General features: G+C 42.7%; 1 protein-coding gene across 2 annotated transcripts in view; it reads left to right on the top strand.

Annotated features, from left to right (window-relative positions):
• Positions 1-24,064, top strand: part of capn15 (calpain 15) — an 82,397-nt gene that overhangs the window by 41,131 nt on the left and 17,202 nt on the right. For both annotated transcript variants that reach the window (XM_028814278.2, XM_028814277.2), the window contains exons 3-7: positions 470-678; positions 3,003-3,186; positions 7,690-7,913; positions 17,696-17,821; positions 21,367-21,519. In XM_028814278.2, coding sequence (XP_028670111.1) covers positions 470-678; positions 3,003-3,186; positions 7,690-7,913; positions 17,696-17,821; positions 21,367-21,519 — 896 coding nt within the window. The remainder of the gene's footprint in view (positions 1-469; positions 679-3,002; positions 3,187-7,689; positions 7,914-17,695; positions 17,822-21,366; positions 21,520-24,064) is intronic.

Raw genomic sequence — 24,064 nt, 5'->3', positions numbered from 1 at the left:
AAATGACTTCTCGAGGAAAACTCATCAGACGAACGTGAAATTCGCTCGATTAAGACACAATCTGAAGCTGAACATTCAGCCAAGTCTGAGAACTAAAGCTATGCCGCTGATTTTTCCAATTTCTGTTCTGTGTCCGGAGCTGGCGCTTCTAAGGCTGCATTTTTCCATTTGCTCCTCATTTGTTTCCTCCCTCTGTTAACAGTCATACCCATAATTCAGAAGTGCATGCACCAAGTAATCACGTGTTACAGGAATCAATCTGTCTCCCATTTGGCAGGACATTTACTGTAAAAAAAAAAAAAAAAAGTGTCCACAAAATTTAATTTGAAACTTTTAATGTGAATTATTTCATTTCCATTGTACCATAGTGGGCTGGTGTTGAAATACGTAAAATGATTTGCATTAACAAAATGAACCAGACGCTTACTCTCTATACATTTGATGTCGCTTAAATATTTTATCTTCCCAGAATTCAGTGAACTTTGTGGACGACAGCTTTCCACCGTGTCCTCGCTCTGTGGGTTTCCCAGACACCGACAGCGTGCAACAACGTGTTAAAAAATGGCTTCGTCCCCAAGAGATTAACTGCAGCAACTTCAAAGATCGTGCAGTCAAGTGGTCCGTGTTTCGCACTCCTCAGCCTTCTGATATCCTGCAAGGGCTTTTGGGAAACTGCTGGTAAGTATAGAATTTATAATAAGACTAGCTGAAATACCCAGCGTTGCCCAGGAGGAAAATCAGTGTTTTTATTTTTTTTTTTTGTTTGAGAAAAACATAATTAAAAAACTTTAAAAATAAATGAACAAACGATGAAGACTCACTAATGTGCATGTCTTGCGGTCTTGTATGTATGTTATCATCCAGTTGACGCTCGGAAATGGCCAACCTGATTTAATTTAAAACGTAACAGGCTGGCGGTGCTCAAACATAAGGAATGCTGGCAGTCACCTCCAGTTCACCCTCTGGTGGTCGTTCCGAGTGCCAACTGGATGATAACATGCATACAAGATCACCCCCCCGCCACTCACGCCCCAAGTGGGTGGGTTAGGGTTGATTTCACCTTACAGTATTTTTAGTTGACCAGTGAGAAACGTGTATGAAGTTTCATGAAAATCGCTCCAGCCGTTCAGAAGTGATGCTGGAACACACACATCCACACACACATATATACATTGACTTATATATATATAGATATATATATATCTATATATATATATATATCTATATCTATATATCTAGATCTATATATATATAATCTATAGACTAGGGGGCTTTGCTCGCCAACCCCCCCGACCTGCACTACGCGCCAGCCACTTCACATCTCTGCTGCTCACGTTTGTGGATTTCACTTTCACCAAACAGCAAATCTTTTAATTCTCGCGGCTAGGCCTCTTCATTGGGAAGAAACACTACTTTTCCCTGATGGCAACACGAATTACACGATCTACAAGTCTCCGACTTAAAGTTTAAATCCAAACAATATATTCGATCTCTTTTCAGTGTTCCTTTATTTCATGGTGTCATTTTTGTGAGACTTTCGAATTTTAGTACCTTCATTATCTCTAACCTGCTCTGCATGTGTATCGCGCCAACATTTTTGAATTCTTTATGACGTTTTACTTTGTCATCTATTCTGTCTTTTATTTCCGGCCCCAACATGCTTAAATCTCTTGGCACATAGTCTCGTTTTGCGTGACGTGAAAGTGTATACAGTAATCCCTCGCTATATCGCGCTTCGCCTTTCGCGGCTTCACTCCATCACGGATTTTATATGTAAGCATATTTATCGCGGATTTTTTGCTGGTTCGTGGATTTCTGCGGACAATGGGTCTTTTAATTTCTGGTACCTGCTTCCTCAGTTGGTTTGCCCAGTTGATTTCATACAAGGGACGCTATTGGCAGATGGCTGAGACGCTACCCAGCTTACTTTTCTGTCTCTCTTGCGCTGACGTAGGGGGGATTGAGCAGGGGGGCTGTTCACACACCTAGACGATACGGACACTTGTCTAAAAATGCTGAAAGATTATCTTCATGTTGCTATCTTTTGTGCAGCTGCTTCCTGAAGCGACATGCTGCACGGTGCTTCGCATACTTAAAAGCTCGAAGGGCACGTATTGATTTTTGACTGAAAAACAAACTCTGTCTCTTTGTCTGCTCCTGATGGAGGGGGTGTGAGCTGCCGCCTTCATCAGCGCACTCCTTTGAAGAGGAAGATATGTTTGCATTCTTTTAATTGTGAGACTGAACTGTCATCTCTGTCTTGTCATGGAGTACAGTTTAAACTTTTGAAAAAGAGACAAATGTTTGTTTGCAGTGTTTGAATAACGTTCCTGTCTCTCTACAACCTCCTGTGTTTCTGCGCAAATCTGTGACCCAAGCATGGCAATATAAAAATAACCATATAAACATATGGTTTCTACTTCGCGGATTTTCTTATTTTGCGGGTGGCTCTGGAACGCAACCCCCGCGATGGAGGAGGGATTACTGTATCTGAAAAAGGATTTTTGTATTATAATAGAGAGATCAGTGCAGCTGATATCTTTCTTTTCCTGCCTTTTTTAGAAGCTTGTACTTCCTGACCTCCTTATTCTGGTCCAGGAGAGAAAAGATGTGGTCATATATTTGGAGTTATTGTATGGTGCTGCCATCCTGTATGCATTTTGCCCCTTCTGACACATTGCAGACCATCTGAAACACCTGATGTTGGATGACACGGCTGTTGCATTTCTCATTTTATATTTGACTTTGCTGTGGAGACACCATGGCCTTTTCGTTCTGTCTTAAAACGTGAATGGCCCAGTGCTGTATAAATGCTTATCTATGTCAGAAAATCCAATGTCAGGTTATGTGAGGTTGTAGGGACAGAGAAGCTACTTGTATGGCAGCTGAATGTAATTTTAAACTGCAGATGATGTGCTGTGGGTGAATCTTCTAAAAGCAGAATACTTCTGAACTCTCATGCTCTCCAGCATCTTTGGAATCAAACTGTGTTCATTTTGTAGGTTTCTTAGTGCTTTGGCAGTGCTTGCAGAACGTCCAGAGCTTGTGGAAAGAGTAATGATCACCCGTGTCATCTGCCAGGAGGGTGCGTACCAAGTGAGGCTGTGTAAAGATGGTACTTGGGTTACTGTTCTTGTGGACGATATGCTGCCCTGTGATGAGTTTGGCTACCTCCTTTTCTCCCAGGTTAGTGGTCTCTTCACAATACGGTTCTTTCGAAGCAATGCATTCCCTTGAGCAAACATCTTATTTTACAGAATGATAAATTATACACTTAAATTTTGTTCTCTATTTTTGTTTGAAGGCACTGAAAAAAATTAACAATAAAACAAATTTTTTAATGTGACATTGTTTTATGTTCAAAACAAATCTTGATTTTAAAATAGGATGTTTGGATATGTGTTCAATCGCTGTGTTGCGGAAACTCTTAATTTACACAGGTGAAAAAAATGGATTGTTTAATGAAGGCACCAATGCCATGAAATTGGCCATCATAGTGGATCTTTAAAACAACTGCCACATTTTATTAATGAAAACTCTAGAGTTAAAGGATCATAATCCAGAGTGCGAATCCAAATGACGGCTGTAAAAATGAAGACCAAAGAGCCGTTGGAGGTAAAATAGTACAAAGGCACAAGTTAATAAAGAATTCCGAGTGATACTCAAGTGTTTTGTGTGCCCCAGTGGCCATAACTGGCTCAGTAAAAAGGACGTGTAAAATTCGTCAAAAACGCCAAGATGCTTCTTTGGGCTTACAAGAATGTGACCTATGAAGAAGACTTCCAGAGGCCAGTAATTACTTTGAAATGGCCGCGGAGACTGGAATCAAGGTGTACCAGTCAACCCAATCTTAACCTTTAAACTGCCACATACTTGGGGGTTAATACACCCCCCCCCCCCCCAGATGCCAAATACTTTTTTGCTGCACTTTTTAAGGAAACGTCACAATTCACCGAGAAAAAGTGAAATTTTATTGGAACATATTATTTTCATGCAAAAAGCATCACAATTACTGCAAGACCGATCATTTTACACACTGCCAATGAACTGTAAAAACTATAAAAAAAAAAAAAGACTACTGCAACAATCTATTATTATATGTACAAGGTGCAACTGACGCCATTGACGAAATTCAGTAAATCACCGAGCCAACTGCGCTTGAACTGGCTGCACGCAAGTACACAGAGGCAGACACTGATGCTAGCAGGCTAGTCTAGTGCAGCGGCTGAATCCCAGGGACAGTGATGCTGCAGGGGGCGCCAGTGGTCACGAGCTGGCTACGGCACGGACTGATCAGCACTGCACTGGGAAGCGACTATAGCCGGTTCCGGCAGTTTAAGGGTTAAGCTCTGTGTAACAATGGTCGGTATGGGAGGGTGGCATAAAAGAAGACGTGTCACAAAGGCCCATGTGCTAACACATCTGGAGTTTGCCAGAGAGCATAGGAGAAGTCCAGCTGTGATGTGGGGAAAGGTCTGGTGGTCCAATGAGACCAGAAAGCAGCTTTTAGAGCAAAGATCAAAGCAGTAATGTGTAGTGCAAAAATAATGCTGTCCACACCTCAAAGAACACAGTGAATTATGTTGATGGCGGCTTATGCTTGTGAGGGCGTCTTTCATTAGCAAGGGACTGCTGGGCATCTGGTTAAAACGGAAGACTGAATAATGGATAATGCAAGAGAATGTCTTTGAGTCTGCTTAGAAGGCTGAAGCTTGGCAAAAGTTCATCTTTCAGCAGGACTGTGATGACATACTTAACTCCATAATTACCCTGGAGTGACTTGGAGACCAAAAAAAAAAAAGTCCTTGTTGATGGCCCTGTCATTATAATTCATTGTAATCCCGATGGCAGTCTGAAGTGCTGTCTGGGAAGTCATTGACTAGCCTGGGCAGCCTGGAGCAAATCTGACCAGAAGAAACTCCCAACGACTGAGCAACAAAGCAGGAACTTACTTAATCCAAAATACTTAGAGCCCATTTCCCATTGGGATTAATAAAGTATCTATCTATCTATCTATCTTACTTCTATAAATGGCAGCATCTTCAAAATATTTAATATGGGAATTTTTTTTTTTTTTGCACAATAAAAAATAATTTTGAGTTTCAGTTCGGAGGATTACACTGACTAAAATTTCATTACTCAGTAAAATTACAGAATTGGCCATGGGTGTAAATAATTTTACAAGGCAGTGTTTTGGGAATGATGTATAGATGAAAACAAGTTAAATAAATGAAGGGCAGATAATGGCGTGCACCGATTCACAGGAGGCTCCAGTTGAGTCACTTAAGATGAAATTTGTTTTTGTAATAAGTCGGTTATCTCTTCACAATCATGGTAAGTGTTCATTTGTGACATGAAATTGCTTTGTGATGTTCCGCCATGGCTTGTAATGACGCACAGATGCCTGCTCAAATCATCTGGTTATGTTCCTTTCCTGTAGGTTTTAATGCTTTTGTTTTCATGTTGGGTCCCCAGCGCCCTTCACCTCCACTTTAAAATACAAGAGGCAACGGATTTTTAAATATTTATAGAAAATGCTTCTCTTCAGAACACAATTTTATGAGTGAAATTAGTATAAACCTTGATGGTGAAGGGTAACTTCCAACTTTAACATGAAATGAGGACAAATGCTGCAATGATCTTTACTCATGAACTTAGTTGGGTGGTCTTCTACATTTTTTCTCTTCTGTTTGGAAAGTTCACAAGTCCATAATGCTGCTTTAAAAACCTTAGGACAGCAATTCAGCCAGTTCATCTGGTCGTGTATTTAGGAATCAAGGACACAGTTTAGATTTCCTGGTATGTAATTTTTGATTGTCTGTCCTTCTATAAACGCTAATGAATATTGAGTCACTCCTAAAAATACAGGCACTTTTTCAGCTGAAGTTATTTTATAGCACTTTAAAGGTTTGAAACGTTAAAACTGATCCATTTTAAGCATGTCCTGCCTACTGGACAAAATGCCTCCCTAGACTTCCTGGAATTGACTTGCAATTACACGAGACACCTGGGATTGTCACTTGTCCCTCTAACTCCCAGGCCCTGTTGTACCTCGTAGATCCCACAAGTACTTTACACACATACAGCTAACTGCCATTAGATTGGTTGTGTTTGTGCAGCTTGCCTGTTTGTCCTCTAAACTCTGAGTTAGAGAATCATTCTTCTCATGTTCTCGGCCAATTCCACCACTGCTTTCATCCATCCTCCACGTCAATTCCATCATAGTTTACCAAGTCATTCTATGCCTTTTGCTCCACCATAATAAATTACCTCAGGATTGTCTGCTTATTCTCATTAAAAAACTCCACATCAGTCCTTTTTCTGTACTCTGCATGCATCTTTTACTCCTTTAATGAAATGCGGCACATTCAGCATATCATTTATCTTCTCGGTCCTTTACAACAAAGATTAATGTTTCACCTTCAGTGGCCATGTTTCACTTTCATAAACCTTATAATGACTTACACTGTTTTCCTGAAGCTTTCAGTTCAGTGGCATGGAGGCCCATAGTGGTGGGATGGAAAAAAGAGCATTCTTGGCTTTGAGGTGACACGTGAGTGGCAGACCCCAGTAGTAATAAATTATTTCCGCCTACTTCACTGGTTGTGCTTCTGTAAAGACATTTCAGGGTCGTGTGGCTTTAATTAAGTATTACTTTTAAATAAATCCGGGAAAACAACAAAAGCCGAGGTTCGGTACTTCTGTCATCTGAAGTGTACATACTGTATGTAATGTATCTTTTACTAAGTGTCGTGTCATTAGCCGGCCTCTCTTCTCATTTTGCGTTCTCGCATCCCCGTTTTCCGCCCAGCCTTTCCACACTCTTTGCTGCCCATTTTTCATTCTTTGCTTGTTTGATGACAGCCTGAATTTATCACAGGAGTTACTTTGCATAAACTAACAATTGTCAGGAGCTATAAGGTGATGTATGTTGATTCTCGTACTTTGGTTTCATTTTTCAGCCACACCTTTCTCCTGGGAGTTACTTTATGGTTTCTAATAAAGTAGTCTAATGAGTTTAGTTAGTTGATCTAATCTAAAAATTGCAAATTCACACCCAGTGCACCATTACACAGCTCTCATTGGTTGAAATGTGAAATAAGAAATGAAATGTGACCAGAGAATTTCACTGTGGGGTGTCTTAGTGAACTTTTGATTTTTAGAGACACATTTCACTCCAAAGAAGATGCTACTTGAGTTGTGTAAATGCACTTGTGAAGGCCTCATCTGGAGCACTGAATTTAGGTGTCCACACGCATGAGAGGTAGCACATTTTTAGAGGAAAAACTATTAAGAGTAAGTGGAGACCAAAAAGGGGGTCTTAATCATGGGCAAAGGGTGAAGATGGACGTCAAGAAGGCTGATATTAGCTTTTTGATGACTATCACTCTAAGGTGCCAAGAGGAAATTTGACCCAAATGTTTGAAGATACAATAACCAATGGAGACCAGTGGATGGCATTATTTTTATATTAGTTCACACATAAACATTTAATCCTCCATAAAGTACAAATTTTGGAAACCACAGGGCAGCAGGATGATGGCAGCTTATGCAGCTGGCAAGTTATTTCTCTACAGAATGTTTGTTTTCAAGATGCCACCTGGTGGTGGTTGTGTCCCTCCTGCAGCCCACTGAATAGAGCGTACCACCCTGTCCTCACATCAACTCCTGTCTCTTTTTTTTTTTTAGGCTCAACGCAAGCAGCTTTGGGTGGCTCTAATCGAAAAGGCGCTGGCCAAGCTACACGGCTCTTACTTTGCACTTCAGGCTGGCCGAGCTATTGAGGGTCTGGCTACTCTAACAGGAGCCCCCTGTGACAGTCTGATGCTGCAGGTCAGCTCAACGAATCCCCGAGAAGAGCCTATCGACACTGACCTGATATGGGCAAAGATGCTGAGCTCTAAGGAAGCGGGGTGAGTGAAAATACTGTGCAGAGTAACGATGTGATAAAACGCACGTAAAAGAACCTTAGAGGCGAGTCCATCTTAGAGTGTTGTTGTTTTCACACTGATGTACTCTGGTAAATGTCCTCACAGGTGGCACAGTGGTAGTGCTGCTGCTTTGCAGTAAGGAGTGTGACAGTTTAAGGTCTCCGTGACCCCTTGAACCCTCAGACTAGACGTCAGACACCAGATAAAAGTCCAAATAATAGTTTATTATTAATAATAATAATAATAAATGTGCACAAAGCACCCTCCACTCCACAATACTCAAATAATAAATCAATAATAACAATTCAATAATCCTCCACACTCCCAGACGCGTTGCCCTCCTTCCACCCAGCTCAGCTCAGCGTCTGGGATTTCCCATCGTCCTTTTATATTCCCTGACCCGGAAGTGTTTCCCATCTTACAGTCCATGTGATTTCTTATCACCTCTGGGTCAGATAAAAAGTCCTTCTTCACCCCGGGAGCACGTCGTTTCTTCCCGTCACATGACCTTGACGTACTCCCGGGTTATAGGGCACATGCGAGCCTACGAGCCCCTTTACAGCGACGCCTGGTGGCCCCCAAGGTATCCAGCAGGGCTGCGTATAAAAACTACATAGTCCATGAGGCCCTGCTGGAACTCGGGGAACGTTCACGCTGTTGGGAGAGGGCGGCCTGGGGGTGAGAGCCGGAATCGAAAGCCGGCAATCCACCACAGGAGACTGTGGAAGATTGTGGGTTCACTTCCCGGTTCCTCCCTGTGTGGATAGCGCTTTGAGTACTGAGAAAAGCGCTATATAAATGTAATGAATTATTATTATTAATAATAATAAATAAATGTAGCCATCTCTGGTATTTCATGGCTTATTGTAACAGGAAATTTGTCTCTCTCTGTTTATAAAAGAAATGGCCATAAGTACCTAGAGAAATTGTTTTTCATTACTGTGTCAAGAGGTGTGTCCTTATTTTTTCTTATACACATAACATGAAACAAGAACATTTAATCAGTCGTGAGTAGAATGAGTCTCCAGACATTATAAAGGTTTGGGGCAGCCACCCGTATATTAGATAGATAGATACTTTATTAATATCCCAGCTGCAAAAGTTTGAAATAATTGAACAGAGATATTCACAAGACTGAGTCCAAAACAGAACTGAATACTTGGAGGTAAGATGGTGGTTTTAAGGGCTGGGGAAGGAAATGTCACCTTTGCCGTAGCCGGAAGTGACGTCATCAGAGGTGCCAGACAGAGACAGTCAGCACACTCTGCCACCCCCTGGTCTGGTGTAGTATTACATTTACTCAGGCCCTTTAGCTGTCTCCTACTCGCACGTGTGTGACACAGTATTGTCACTTTGTATTGTGAGCCTCGTATCCTGTGCAAGTCAAGGGATGATCCAAGCAATTATTGTCCTTCTAGTAGGTTATGTGACTCAATTGTGGTTGCACAGTGACAGGGTGGCAAAGACTGGACATTGACCCTGTGCTTAGATTTACAACACTTTGCTGGTTTTCAAATCCCCTTCCTCAAAGAAATCAGCCGGGTGTGTCGGACCGTAGCAGCAGTTCTAATGCTGCCCCCCAGTACTTAAACCAGCCTTGCCTGTGTTGAGTTACCCTCTTCTTTACATTTGACAAAATTATCAGCTTAGGCTTTCTTCATATTTTACCATATTTGTTATTTTGACCCAACAAATGTCTGCAAATTAACCATAAACACAAACAAAACGAACAGAGGCAGGTGGCATTTGAGGCAGTTCCACTATTTGTATTATCCATCTCCACGTTCACGATATTTAAAAGATATATTGTGACAGATGACCGGGGACCTTGCCCCACCAGGACGCCTGGAGAAACAAAGGACCAGGAGAGGGGCAATTCCTTCCCCGGGATGCAAGAGGGTAGCCCCCCCTGGATTACATAGTGGCAGCCACGGAGCTTGGAAGCTCAACCCTGTGGGGGTCCGTGGCCACCGCCAGGGGGAGCCTGGATAGTTCCGGAACCATGGACTGCAGCATTTCTGCCACACCAGGAAGTGCTGCAGGAAGGTCATCAGGGAGCACCTAGAACACATCTGGGTGCGTTATAAAAGGGGCCGCCTCACTCCATTCGGAGAGCGGGAGTCGGGAGGCAGAGGACGGAGTTTGCCAGGAGAGGAGTAGAGGCGGCAGAAGAAAAGAAAGTAAAGTAGAAGTAGAAAGGACTGAGTAATTGTGGCTGATTAGTGCATTGTGTGCTGTGCAGGGAGGAAAAAATAAACGTGTGTTTCGGGACATTCTGAGTCAATATCTGTCTGTCTGTAGCTGGACTGATTTACACTATATGTATATCTATCTATTATATAAAAAAATCTTGGGTCGAGAAGTGATCATCTCAGAGAGACACCTTGAATCCCACGAGACTTCTTGCATGTCACGCCCTACTTACAAACAATTTCTCGGAGAGACCTTAACATCCCGTGAGACAAAAAGACAGCCGCTGTACAGGCTTTTAAATGATCGTCGTGCAGCGCGACCTGCAGATCACACAGCTCGGTAGCAGCAAGACAGCAGCTGACCCGTCCTTAGCGTGCGTTCAGCCCCACCCCCACCCTTCACAGCGCGAGCGGCAGAGACGTGAGATGGCTAGCGTGAAGCACGCCCCTGGGGGGTGGGTGTTGTGGGGTGGGCGAGCAAAGCTAGTATATACAGTATCTCAGAAAAGTGAGTACACCCCTCACATTTTTGTAAATATTTTATTATATCTTTTCATGGGACAACACTGAAGATATGACACTTTGCTCCAATGTACAGTAGTCCGTGTACAGCTTGTGTAATGTTGTAAATTTGCTGTCCCCTCAAAATAACTCGACACACAGCCATTAATGTCTAAACCGCTGGCAACAAAAGTGAGTACACCCCTACGTGAAAAATGTCCAAATTGTGCCCAATTATCCATTTTCCCTCCCTGGTGTCATGTGACTCGTTAGTGTTACAAGGTCTCAGGTGTGTTAAATTTGGTGTTGTCGCTCTCACACTCTCATACTGGTCACTGGAAGTTCAACATGGCACCTCATGGCAAAGAACTCTCTGAGGATCTGAAAAAAAGAATTGTCGCTCTACATAAAGATGGCCTCGGCTATAAGAAGATTGCCAACACCCTGAACCTGGGCTGCAGCACGGTGGCCAAGACCATACAGCGGTTTAACAGGACAGGTTCCACTCAGAACAGGCCTCGCCATGGTTGACCAAAGAAGTTGAGTGCCCGTGCTCAGCGTCATATCCAGAGGTTGTCTTTTGAAAATAGACATATGAGTGCTGCCGGCATTGCTGCAGAGGTTGAAGGGGTGGGGGGTCAGCCTGTCAGTGCTCGGACCATACGCCCGCCGCACACTGCATCAAATTGGTCTGCATGGCTGTCGTCCCAAAAGGAAGCCTCTTCTAAAGATGACGCACAAGAAAGCTCACAGTTTGCTGAAAACAAGCAGACTAAGGACATGGATTACTGGAACCATGTCCTGTGGTCTGATGAGACCAAGATAAACTTATTTGGTTCAAAAGGTGTCAAACGTGTGTGGGGGCAACCAGGTGAGGAGTACAAAGACAAGTGTGACTTGCCTACAGTCAAGCATGGTGGTGGGAGCGTCATGGTTTGGAGCTGCATGAGTGCTGCTGGCACTGGGGAGCTACAGTTCATTTTAGCTGTGACATACTGAAGCAGAGCATGATCCCCTCCCTTCGGAAACTGGGCCGCAGGGCAGAATTCCAACATGATAACGACCCCAAACACACCTCCAAGACGACCACTGCCTTACTAAAGAAACTGAGGGTAAAGGTGCTGGACTGGCCAAGCATGTCTCCAAACCTAAACCCTATTGAGCATCTGTGAGGCATCCTCAAACGGAAGGTGGAGAAGCGCAAGGTCCCTAACATCCACCAGCTCCGTGATGTCGTCATGAAGGAGTGGAAGAGGATTCCAGTGGCAACCTGTGAAGCTCTAGTGAACTCCACGCAAAAGAGAGTTAAGGCAGTGCTGGAAAACAATGGTGAGATATTGTGTGTGTGTGTGTGTATATGTATGTGTATAACGGGTGCTAGAATAGTAGTGCATAAACATTAGTAGGAACAGTCTAAATTAAATGGCAAAGGACCGTCTATTTTCTGTTACAGTAACACTGGCTTGTATGTGGCTGTAATATGCGTCACTGTATTGTGTGCCTTTAATTTTCTCTCTTAGTAATACGTCTCTCCAGCAAGTTTTTTAATCTGTGCTGGCGTGAAGCTGATTATTGTATGTATGGCGTCTCTCCAGCAACGGATTTTATGTGCGTGAAAATAAATCTACTTTTAAAAGTCGTCCTATTGTAATATCATGAGAATTCGCATATTTAGGAAAACACTTTACATGGCCAAGTTTGTTAATCGCAAATCTGACATCCTCAGAGTGAACACTTGCACAGCAACAAACACTAATCCCACCTGTTTGGTGAAGCTGGTCTCCGCGTCTCAGTACCCGATTGGATTTTTCATGCGTTATGTTTTAGGCCTTACCTCATTTACTGAAATCCGATTGGATCGGCCGTGCGATATTTTATAGGTCTCGCCCTCTCTGTCTTGTGTGACGCGTCAGGCAGCTTTTGAAGCATCGCACCGTGTCCCGCACATGCGCACTTCACCAGAAGACACACACACAGACACATGGACGCACACAGGGATTTTATTAAAGAGGATATATATATATATATATATATATATAATAGAGAGAGAGAGAGAGAGAGATACAGTGGTGTGAAAAACTATTTGCCCCCTTCCTGATTTCTTATTCTTTTGCATGTTTGTCACACAAAATGTTTCTGATCATCAAACACATTTAACCATTAGTCAAATATAACACAAGTAAACACAAAATGCAGTTTGTAAATGGTGGTTTTTATTATTTAGGGAGAAAAAAAAATCCAAACCTACATGGCCCTGTGTGAAAAAGTAATTGCCCCCTGAACCTAATAACTGGTTGGGCCACCCTTAGCAGCAATAACTGCAATCAAGCGTTTGCGATAACTTGCAATGAGTCTTTTACAGCGCTCTGGAGGAATTTTGGCCCACTCATCTTTGCAAAATTGTTGTAATTCAGCTTTATTTGAGGGTTTTCTAGCATGAACCGCCTTTTTAAGGTCATGCCATAGCATCTCAATTGGATTCAGGTCAGCACTTTGACTAGGCCACTCCAAAGTCTTCATTTTGTTTTTCTTCAGCCATTCAGAGGTGGATTTGCTGGTGTGTTTTGGGTCATTGTCCTGTTGCAGCACCCAAGATCGCTTCAGCTTGAGTTGACGAACAGATGGCCGGACATTCTCCTTCAGGATTTTTTGGCAGACAGTAGAATTCATGGTTCCATCTATCACAGCAAGCCTTCCAGGTCCTGAAGCAGCAAAACAACCCCAGACCATCACACTACCACCACCATATTTTACTGTTGGCATGATGTTCTTTTTCTGAAATGCTGTGTTCCTTTTACGCCAGATGTAACGGGACATTTGCCTTCCAAAAAGTTCAACTTTTGTCTCATCAGTCCACAAGGTATTTTCCCAAAAATCTTGGCAATCATTGAGATGTTTCTTAGCAAAATTGAGACGAGCCCTAATGTTCTTTTTGCTTAACAGTGGTTTGCGTCTTGGACATCTGCCATGCAGGCCGTTTTTGCCCAGTCTCTTTTTCTTATGGTGGAGTCGTGAACACTGACCTTAATTGAGGCAAGTGAGGCCTGCAGTTCTTTAGACGTTGTCCTGGGGTCTTTTGTGACCTCTCGGATGAGTCGTCTCTGCGCTCTTGGGGTAATTTTGGTCGGCCGGCCACTCCTGGGAAGGTTCACCACTGTTCCATGTTTTTGCCATTTGTGGATAATGGCTCTCACTGTGGTTCGCTGGAGTCCCAAAGCTTTAGAAATGGCTTTATAACCTTTACCAGACTGATAGATCTCAATTACTTCTGTTCTCATTTGTTCCTGAATTTCTTTGGATCTTGGCATGATGTCTAGCTTTTGAGGTGCTTTTGGTCTACTTCTCTGTGTCAGGCAGCTCCTATTTAAGTGATTTCTTGATTGAAACAGGTGTGGCAGTAATCAGGCCTGGGGGTGGCTACGGAAATTGAACTCAGGTGTGATACACCACAGTTAGGTTATTTTTTAACAAGGGGGCAATTACTTTTTCACACAGGGCCATGTAGGTTTGGATTTTTTTTCTCCCTAAATAATAAACACCATCATTTAAAAACTGCATTTTGTGTTTACTTGTGTTATATTTGACTAATGGTTAAATGTGTTTGATGATCAGAAACATTTTGCGTGACAAACATGCAAAAGAATAAGAAATCAGGAAGGGGGCAAATAGTTTTTCACACCACTGTATATAGAGATATAGATATATGTGTGTGTGTGTGTGTATAGATATATATAGATATGTATATATATTGCTAATAAAAATGTGTTTTTCTTCTGAAGTGGAGTGCATTGGCCTCCTTCTGGTGCTCTCTGGTTATCTGAAGTGATGCTGTGTGTTACCAGTACACAATATGTCCCACTTTGTAACAGAACACAGAACCTCAGTGGTGGTCCATGGTATGGTGTCAGTGTGTGTATCACAATTGGGGTTTTTGATTTTATTTAATGGAAAACTGTGTGACATATTGTAAAAAAAAAAAAAAAAAAAAAAACACGTTGGTTGGAAAGGGCTGGAGCCTCACTTGGCAGCTTTTGGGGCAGCAGTACAAAAACCAAACCTAGAAAGACGCTTTTGGAATCGCACCCGGGATGTGTGAGGAAAATCTGAACACCCAAATAAAGCAGAAGCATGGAAGTCAAACCTGGGATGCTGGCGACCTACTTAATATAAAATGTGGGTGTGTTTTGTTTTTTCCTTTTTCTTTTTTTCTCAGTACAACCCGGAGTTGTACATACTGATGTGTTACGCAGTGGCACATTGAGCGGAGCGTGTCTTAACTATGAGTTGTTGTATGTCAGCCATACAGTGACGTTCTTGTCTTCTCATAGATTCGTTCCTATCAGGCACTGTGAGAAAAAGAATAGCAGATTCAGATTAATCAGAACACATAAAACAATCAGCCGAAATATATCATACATTATGTAAAAAAAATGCTAACACTACACTGGAATTGGGATTTTAGAAGAAAGTCATTCCCTGTGGGCTTTTATGTAACAAATAGCTGAAAGAAAAGGTTTGGACTTAAACTCCTTCCGTTTGTCGTCTTGTTTCTTGGTTTATAAAAAACACACACAGTTCAGACAGCTTGTCCAGCCGGCTTCACATCGCTGGACAGATGATAGTGGACCACTCATACAGAGTTGTGATCCTGTGTTGTGCCTGTACTGTATGGCTAACTTTTGTTTCCAATAGCTGTCTAACATTTTCTGATGTTATTGGCTTATTCATTTTCTCTTTCTGGTATTTTATTTTACTCTTCTGTAGGAGACACATAAGCTAGAATCTCGCTCTACTTTTTACAGACGACATGAATATTTTACTTTGAGGTGTTTTAGCCAAATTAGCTCTCTGCAGATAAGCAATTTTCACCCACAACTGGTACCTGCAAATGTAATAATGGCCATTGGATATTTAAAGAAAGGTCAGCGGTTTCCTTTGGAGATCTGTTCCTTTTTTCTCTTCCTCTCATTGTCCCATTCTTAACATTGTTGTAGTTCATTGTTTGTCTTCAAGCAGTTCTGGATAGCCAGAAGCTCTTGTTTTGTAGATAGATAGATACTTTATTAATCCCATGGGGAAATTCACATTTGTATTTATTCAAATAAAATTGAAATTCAAGTTGTATTTATATACATTTAATTTATTCAGAGCCAGATTTTCTCATCTTAAAGAGGTATGATCAAAAAGCACAGCTGCGTTATGTAGCATTCTGAGTGAGCCAATGTGAAGCACACCGGCTAGCACACAATCGTGACGCCTAATTCAGAGTGTTGATAAAAAATGTAAGGATTTACATCATGAGGAGAAGTACATAATAAATCAGAACAGTTGTGTCAGATATTTGAAATATTAAAATATGCGCTTCAATTTCAACGTTTAAAGTCTAAATAGTCTTGATTATGATAGTAGTGTGAAGTCAAGCAAAATGACAACATTGGAAAACCTGTAAGTGAGACATCTTAAATTTAAAAAAAATAATAAACCTCTTTAGGCTAAGATTCATTTAGCAAGAGAGGAGAACAATGTGTGGTCAAGATCTTTGGATAAGACAACTGTCCAGCAAAGTCTTTTGAAGTTTCTGATGAGTGTTTCAATACAATGTGGGTCTGTAGACAGGTTGTCTGTGTCAGTCCGAGAGATGCAAACAATCTCCATATCTTGCCATAAGACTCATGTCTCTATTCACACCATGTTGTAACGTGTTCAATTTTAGCATGAGTTTAACTTCCCATTCTTTTCTCTCTTGCTGTGTTCTGAAGTTGCCCATAAGCACTGTGACTTTAAAGCCTCTCTTACAGTGTCCATGGCTGTTGAAGTGGGCCGCTACAGGAACATCTGTGTTGCCATGCTTGATGTGCTTCATACAGTTTCTGTATTACATCTTTGCCTGAAGAAGGGGCCTGAGTTGCCTCGAAAGCTTTGCATATTGTAATCTTTTTAGATAGCCAATAAAAGGTGTCATTTACCTTGACTTCTCACTACACCCATAATGGCTAACATGGTACATCACCCTGGTACTATTGATTATGATAGAAACTTGTCATTTTTCACCTTCTGATAGGTCAATAGAGGACTACTAAAGGATCAGAAATCACATCAAATTCATATTCCCTGGCCTTGACATAATCTAAAGTGATACCGCACATGCTTAAGTTTGAAATGTGTCAGGTTGAATTTTCTGGGAGTGGCCCTTAGAAAGATGGGACCACCCGTAAAGAATCAAATATCACAAATATGGTCGCACTTGTGATCAGCAACCTCAACTTAGACTAAAACGACACTCTACGTACATTTAATACCGATAACCTTTTTTTTTTCTTTCTTTTTTTGTGAAAGGAGTAACTTTGACCCCTTGTATCCCCTTAGTTTACACTTTAACATAAAAGTGTCATTTCCTGCATAAAATATGGTCCAAAATGGCCTACAAACTAAGGTTTTTTTTGGATCTAGAGGGCCAGAAATAGCGGGACCCCCAAAAAGCTTGCCATCTTTAATCACTAGACATCAAGATGAGTCAAACAGTTTATCATAAGTGGGGGTTTTCTCGTACCGGTGTGTCAGACAAAAAAACTGCAGTGATTTCAAAGCATTCAGAAGTCCTTCTTGTGAACACACCATGGCAGCGCTGTAGTCGTGGAGTATTTCTCTTATTTTTACAGCTTATTTATACAGTCAATCAAAGACATAATGGCAAGGGGGAAAAATCCTGAGACTTTGTAGATAACACTCCTGCAACTCTGCCTCGCAGTTTTAAGTAATGTTTCAAGTTAAGTTAAGGTTTTGTATACAATGTTGACTACAAAGCTATTTAAGATACGGCTATTAGACTAACATTTAATTGTCTAAAATGAATGCAGAAAACACAACTGAAAGTGAAATGCATTTTAAACTAAGGCTGAATCAAATAAGTAGCAAAATCAGCATGGATGTGAATATTGCGAGTGCAAGAGAAGCCGGTCAGATGCACAGTTTTTGGGTAGCTGGTGATGTCTCCTGATTTTGTTGTTGCCCCCTCGGCTTGTTAAATTGTGTCTGCAGTCTCAATGTTCTTCCTATTTTCTTATGCTGCAGCTTTCTAATGGGCGCTTCATGTGGAGGGGGAAACATGAAAGTGGATGACAGCGTTTATGAGAGCCTGGGGCTGCGGCCACGTCATGCTTACTCCATTTTGGATGTCCGTGATGTTCAAGGATACAGGTATTTCTTTTGATATTCTCAAGAACATATAGAGGATGTTACTTTAATGGCAGAAGCACAGCCATAATTACTTTAGCATATGGAGATTGTGTGTAACAAGCCTTATACACCACAATGCTCTCATTTTACCAGGAGTAAAGAACAATCAGGCTGATGTCCTGAGTATAAACTTCCATCCATCCATCATCCAACCCGCTATAAGGCAGGAAACAAACCCCGGGCAGGGTGCCAGCCCACCGCAGGGCTCACACACACACACACCAAGCACACACTAGGGACAATTTAGGATCGCCAATGCACCTAACTTGCATGTCTTTGGACTGTGGGAGGAAACCCACGCAGATATGGGGAGAACATGCAAACTTGAACCCAGGTCTCCTAACTGAGAGGCAGCAGTGCTACCCACTGCGCCACTGTGCCGCCCAGTATAAACTTTCAAAACTCTAAAACAGCCAACCATATTCATAGCTTAAAAAAGTGTAAAAACAGCACATGTGATGGACACCTGGACAAAACTCGGTTTATGCTGCAGCAGAATTCTGTGCAATGGAACTGCTGACATTTTCCTATCAGTTATTCAGCGAGTATTGTCTAAATTGCGAAAAGAGAACTGGGAAAATCGTTTTCACTTTTCCTTCTGTTGCATTGATTTTTGTTCATCTTGCCATCCATTTTTTGCTGAATTTAAGGAGTACAAAACAAACCCAAACTACTTAATCATACAGATGACCTAATGTGTGTGATGACCATAGAACTTTAAAGGAATACTCCACCCAAAAAAGCCATAGTTTTGTTTTTTTTTTATACATTACGTACTCCATGTACTTTGTAGTGATGGCAGAGAACAAATTTGAATCTCATGTTTTCATGCAACTCAAAGATAATAAAGTTTATACTTCAATGGAAGTGAACAATGGCCAATGCTGTCAACGGCAAACAATATCAAAAGATCCATGAATAGAAAATAATCGTGTTACTCATTTTGTATAATCCACGTTATCCTGTTGAATATTCATAATCGATTCCACCATTAAAGCACAAGTAGCCCACGACCCGAAACCCTTTCTCATGGGGTCACGATTCTCACCCATTGGCCAAGAGTCCTGTCTTTGATTCAGAAGCGCGACCGTGTCAGTTAGTAAGGAATGCAGGAGCCATGAGCGGGTTGTTCCACTGAGGTTCTGGTGGAGGAGGCCTCATGATCAGGAAAGTTGGCCTCATCAGAGGTTAAAGGCAAAGCATAATGAGATGGCATGTGTTCCACTGTGCCTTCAGTGACTTTAGTTTCAGTTTAGTTACATGATACATCACCTTTATCAGTGGACAAACAAGATCCTTCAATAATCCTGTAAAAGCCATTGCCCTTAATGGAAGGGCTTTACGTTTAGCAGGAGGTTGTTTTTCAGTACTGGGAAGAAAAGGAGTTAGTGTTGAAGATCGAGCCATCACCCATATCTCGTAAGAGGCCAGCGTGAAACTTGTCATTCAGAGCCAGCAACAGCACCGCTAGCACAGAAGTCCGAGGCTACCTGGATTCATGCTGAAATCCAACAGTTGCCTACAGAAGTACTTCTCTAAATAAGCTTCATTTGCCTTTCCTATGCTTCCGACTCCGTTCATTCATGTATCTTTAAAATTGCAAATGGAGCTTTGATAGTTCTTTCAGGTTTTTACTGTGCTAATTCAGAAAAGTGGCTAGTGGGGGTGCATACTGCAGCTTTTATTTTTATTACTTATTAGAAATGGAAACGGGTTCGAACCCGTTTCCAGTGAGAGTTGGACTCCGCCAGGGCTGCCCTTTGTCACCGATTCTGTTCATAACTTTTATGGACAGAATTTCTAGGCGCAGCCAGGGTGTTGAGGGGGTCCGGTTTGGTGGGCTCAGGATTGGGTCACTGCTTTTTGCAGATGATGTTGTCCTGTTTGCTTCATCAGGCCGTGATCTTCCGCTCTCTCTGGATCGGTTCACAGCCGAGTGTGAAGCGGCTGGGATGAGAATCAGCACCTCCAAATCCAAGACCATGGTCCTCAGCCGGAAAAGGGTGGAGTGCCCTCTCAGGGTTGGTAGCGAGATCCTGCCTCAAGTGGAGGAGTTCACGTATCTCGGGGTCTTGTTCACGAGTGAGGGAAGAATGGAGCGTGAGATCGACAGGTGGATCGGTGCGGCATCCGCAGTGATGTGGGCTCTGCATCGGTCTGTCGTGGTGAAAAAGGAGCTGAGCCGCAAGGCGAAGCTCTCAATTTAACAGTCGATCTATGTTCCTACCCTCACCTATGGTCATGAGCTATGGGTAGTGACCGAAAGAACGAGATCGCGAATACAAGCGGCCGAAATGAGTTTCCTCCGCAGGGTGTCTGGGCTCTCCCTTAAAGATAGGGTGAGAAGCTCAGTCATCCGGGAGGGGCTCAGAGTAGAGCCGCTGCTCCTCCGCATCGAGAGGAGTCAGATGAGGTGGCTCGGGCATCTGATCAGGATGCCTCCTGGACGCCTCCCTGGTGAGGTGTTCTGGGCACGTCTAACCAGGAGGAGGCCCTGGGGAAGACCCAGGACACGCTGGAGGGACTATGTCTCTCGACTGGCCTGGGAACGCCTTGGGATTCTCCCGGAAGAGCTAGAAGAAGTGGCCGGGGAGAGGGAAGTCTGGGAATCTCTGCTCAAGCTGCTGCCCCCGTGACCCGACCTCGGATAAGCGGAAGACAATGGATGGATGGATGGATGGATAGAAATGGCCTACAGAAAACTCTGCAATTGTGGCATATGTGCAGGTCCTTGTAACGGTGACAGTATGAGTCTCGGGCGTAGATCATCTGCTGTCCCAATTGTTGTCCCTTGGGGGTTTTTGTCCAGTTTTTTTTTTTTTTTTTTTAAAGCATGGCCTACCTGTAGACATTATTTCCGGGTGTCAGACAATTAAGTCGGTTCAATTAAAGACAAACTCGGCTTTACGCGTGTTCTACACCTGTGACAACGGTTAGGGAATAAAAATCAAGGAAGTAATGAACCTGGAGGCAACGACCCTAATTGTAATGCAAAATGTCTGAAGATTTTTTTTTTCAGACAACACTTGATGCATTCATAAACGCCTTGAGGTCTAGTTTTCATGTTTCCTCCCCGTATTCCCTTTTGTTTGTATATGCATGTCTTTAGGAGCACAATGTTAGGTACACATGATACGCAAGCAACGCAAACACCTGAATCCTTGTTTGTGCTTTTACTTGCTAATGAGCACTCGGAATGAGTAATACAGGAAACACCCAGAGGGGGAAACTTACAAATAAACATCTAAAACCACTCGTGGTGGGTGCAGCAACATTCTGTATCAGTGCATGTGCCCCACCACACCACATACTGCTCACCCCCTAGGCAAGAACATGGGGGATTTCTTTTTAGAATGGACCCTCATAACAAACACCTTGGTGTCCGGCTAATGGTTTCTTCAGCTCCCCCAGCCCAGTACTCCCCCTGCACGTGATGTGCTGCTGACACGGCTCGGGTGACTTCTACTAAAGCTTGCCATTTGCTCTTTTCTTTGTCATTTTATCAGACTCTTGAGACTACGCAATCCATGGGGCCGATTCTCCTGGAATGGAAGCTGGTCAGATGAGTGGCCTGACTGGCCTCCGCACCTTCGCCATGAACTGATGGCACATGGCAGTGGTGAGGGTGTCTTCTGGATGGAGTATGGAGACTTCATTAAGTGAGTAGAAGAGGAACTGCATTTAATGATGGTGGCCGGTTGCATTTTTATCTGTTCCAGTTTTTCAGTGTCTTGGTAGAAATACGCTGGCAAAACATTTTTGTCTCCATAAAGCAGAGCTTCAGTGGGGTTTTTGGTAAAAAGATTGGAACATGCAGGAAACTTATACAGACGTGTCTCACGTAATGACGGCCTTTGGTTCCCACCAGTGTATGCGTTGTCGATTTCGTTGTTAAGCGAGTTGACATACAGTATATCATGGCGGTGGTAGTGGGGCAGGGTCTCTGTGTCTGAGGTCATTCTCACCGCGCTGACTTTGGATACAAGGCGCTGCGTCTGCATCGCTGCATTCAGTGTGTGGCTCACTGCGAAAACCTAGCCGCATGGCAGCAGCACACAGGGACGTGCCTTTGTGTCATTTTCGGTCCTAACAGGTAACATAGCTAGTTCTTTATAAAACCGACACTTGTAACACCTCACCCCATATAAATAGTTATACATGATGAAGTTATTTTGACAGAGGGTCTTCCTGTCAAAAAATGAAATTCCAGTCCTGCCTGAGAAATTTGTGTGCGTTTGACATCTTCACCAGCTTTACAGAAAACCTGCTTTAATGCGGCAGCTGACATCCATGCTGGGGTCCTTCATTTTGTACCCTCCGGTGTCCTCTCCTGCTCCACCTGCTCACTCAGCCTGATCTCTAGTAGTGTCCGGTAGTGGACCGTGTCTACCAGCTCTTTGGACTCGTCCTTATGATACGATGATTAACTCTTTTAGGGCTAATTTCTTTTTTTTGTTTCTTTTCTCCCAGGGCTGAATATTTTTCCAAAAACTAACTTTTTTTAAAAAAGAACACAAAGCAATTGTTTAACATATCAAATCAGCAAAAAATATTTACTTTTGACAAATGTTACTGTCTTGCATGTTGTATGAGCCAGCGTACTTTATGATTTCACATACATGTCACACAGCAAAGTCCTGCCAAGTGTGATCTCGCTCAAAGCAGCCAATTGCATACATGGCCACATTGCACTGCTTACCATACGTGTTGCACTGGTGTTTCCTTTTCAATTGTCTGTTGCTGCACTTTCTCACCCTGTACAGGTGCTGGTCATAAAATTAGAATATCATGACAAAGTTGATCTATTTCAGTAATTCCATTCAAAAAGTGAAACTTGTATATTAGATTCATTCATTACACACAGACTGATGTATTTCAAACGTTTATTTCTTTTAATGTTGATGATTATAACTGACAACTAATGAAAGTCCCAAATTCAGTATCTCGGAAAATTAGAATATCAATTAAGACCAATGCAAAAAAAGGACTTTTAGAAATGTTGGCCAACTGAAAGGTATGAACATGAAAAGTATGAACATGTACAGCACTCAACATTTAGTTGGGGCTCCTTTGGCCTGGATTACTGCAGCAATGCAGCGTGGCATGGAGTCAATTAGTCTGTGGCACTGCTCAGGTGTTATGAGAGCCCATGTTGCTCTGATAGTGGCCTTCAGCTCTTCTGAATTGTTGGGTCTGGCGTATTGCATCTTCCTCTTCACAATACCACATAGATTTTCTATGGGGTTAAGGTCAGGCGAGTTTGCTGGCCAATCAAGAACAGGGATACCATGGTCCTTAAACCAGGTACTGGTAGCTTTGGCACTGTGTGCAGGTGCCAGGTCCTGTTGGAAAATGAAATCTGCATCTCCATAAAGTTCGTCAGCAGCAGGAAGCATGAAGTGCTCTAAAACTTCCTGGTAGACGGCTATGTTGACCTTGGACCTCAGAAAACACAATGGACCAACACCAGCAGATGACATGGCACCCCAAACCATCACTGACTGTGGAAACTTTACACTGGACCTCACGCAGCGTGGATTCTGCGCCTCTCCTCTCTTCCTCCAGACTCTGGGACCTTGATTTCCAAAGGAAATGCAAAATTTACTTTCATCAGAAAGCAGCAGTCCAGTCCTTCTTGTCTTTAGCCCAGGCGAGACGCTTCTGACGCTGTCTCTTGTTCAAGAGTGGCTTGACACAAGGAATGCGACAGCTGAAGCCCATGTCTTGCATACGTCTGTGTGTGGTGGTTCTTGAAGCACTGACTCCAGCTGCAGTCCACTCCTTGTGAATCTCCCCCACATTTTTGAATGGGTTTTGTTTCCCAATCCTCTCCAGGGTGCGGTTATCCCTGTTGCTTGTCCACTTTTTTCTACCACATCTTGTCCTTCTCTTCGCCTCTCTATTGATGTGCTTGGACACAGAGCTCTGTGAACAGCCAGCCTCTTTAGCAATGACCTTTTGTGTCTTGCCCTCCTTGTGCAAGGTGTCAGTGGTCATCTTTTGGACAACTGTCAAGTCAGCAGTCTTCCCCATGATTGTGTAGCCTACAGAACTCGACTGAGAGACCATTTAAAGGCTTTTGAGTTAATTAGCTGATTAGAGTGTGGCACCAGGTGTCTTCAATATTCAACCTTTTCACAATATTCTAATTTTCCGAGATACTGAATTTGGGACTTTCATTAGTTGTCAGTTATAATCATCAAC

Source organism: Erpetoichthys calabaricus, chromosome 11, assembly GCF_900747795.2.
Source record: "Erpetoichthys calabaricus chromosome 11, fErpCal1.3, whole genome shotgun sequence".
NCBI lineage: Eukaryota > Metazoa > Chordata > Cladistia > Polypteriformes > Polypteridae > Erpetoichthys > Erpetoichthys calabaricus.
The sequence above is the reverse complement of the archived record's forward strand: the minus strand, read 5'-3'. Positions and strand labels throughout refer to the sequence as shown.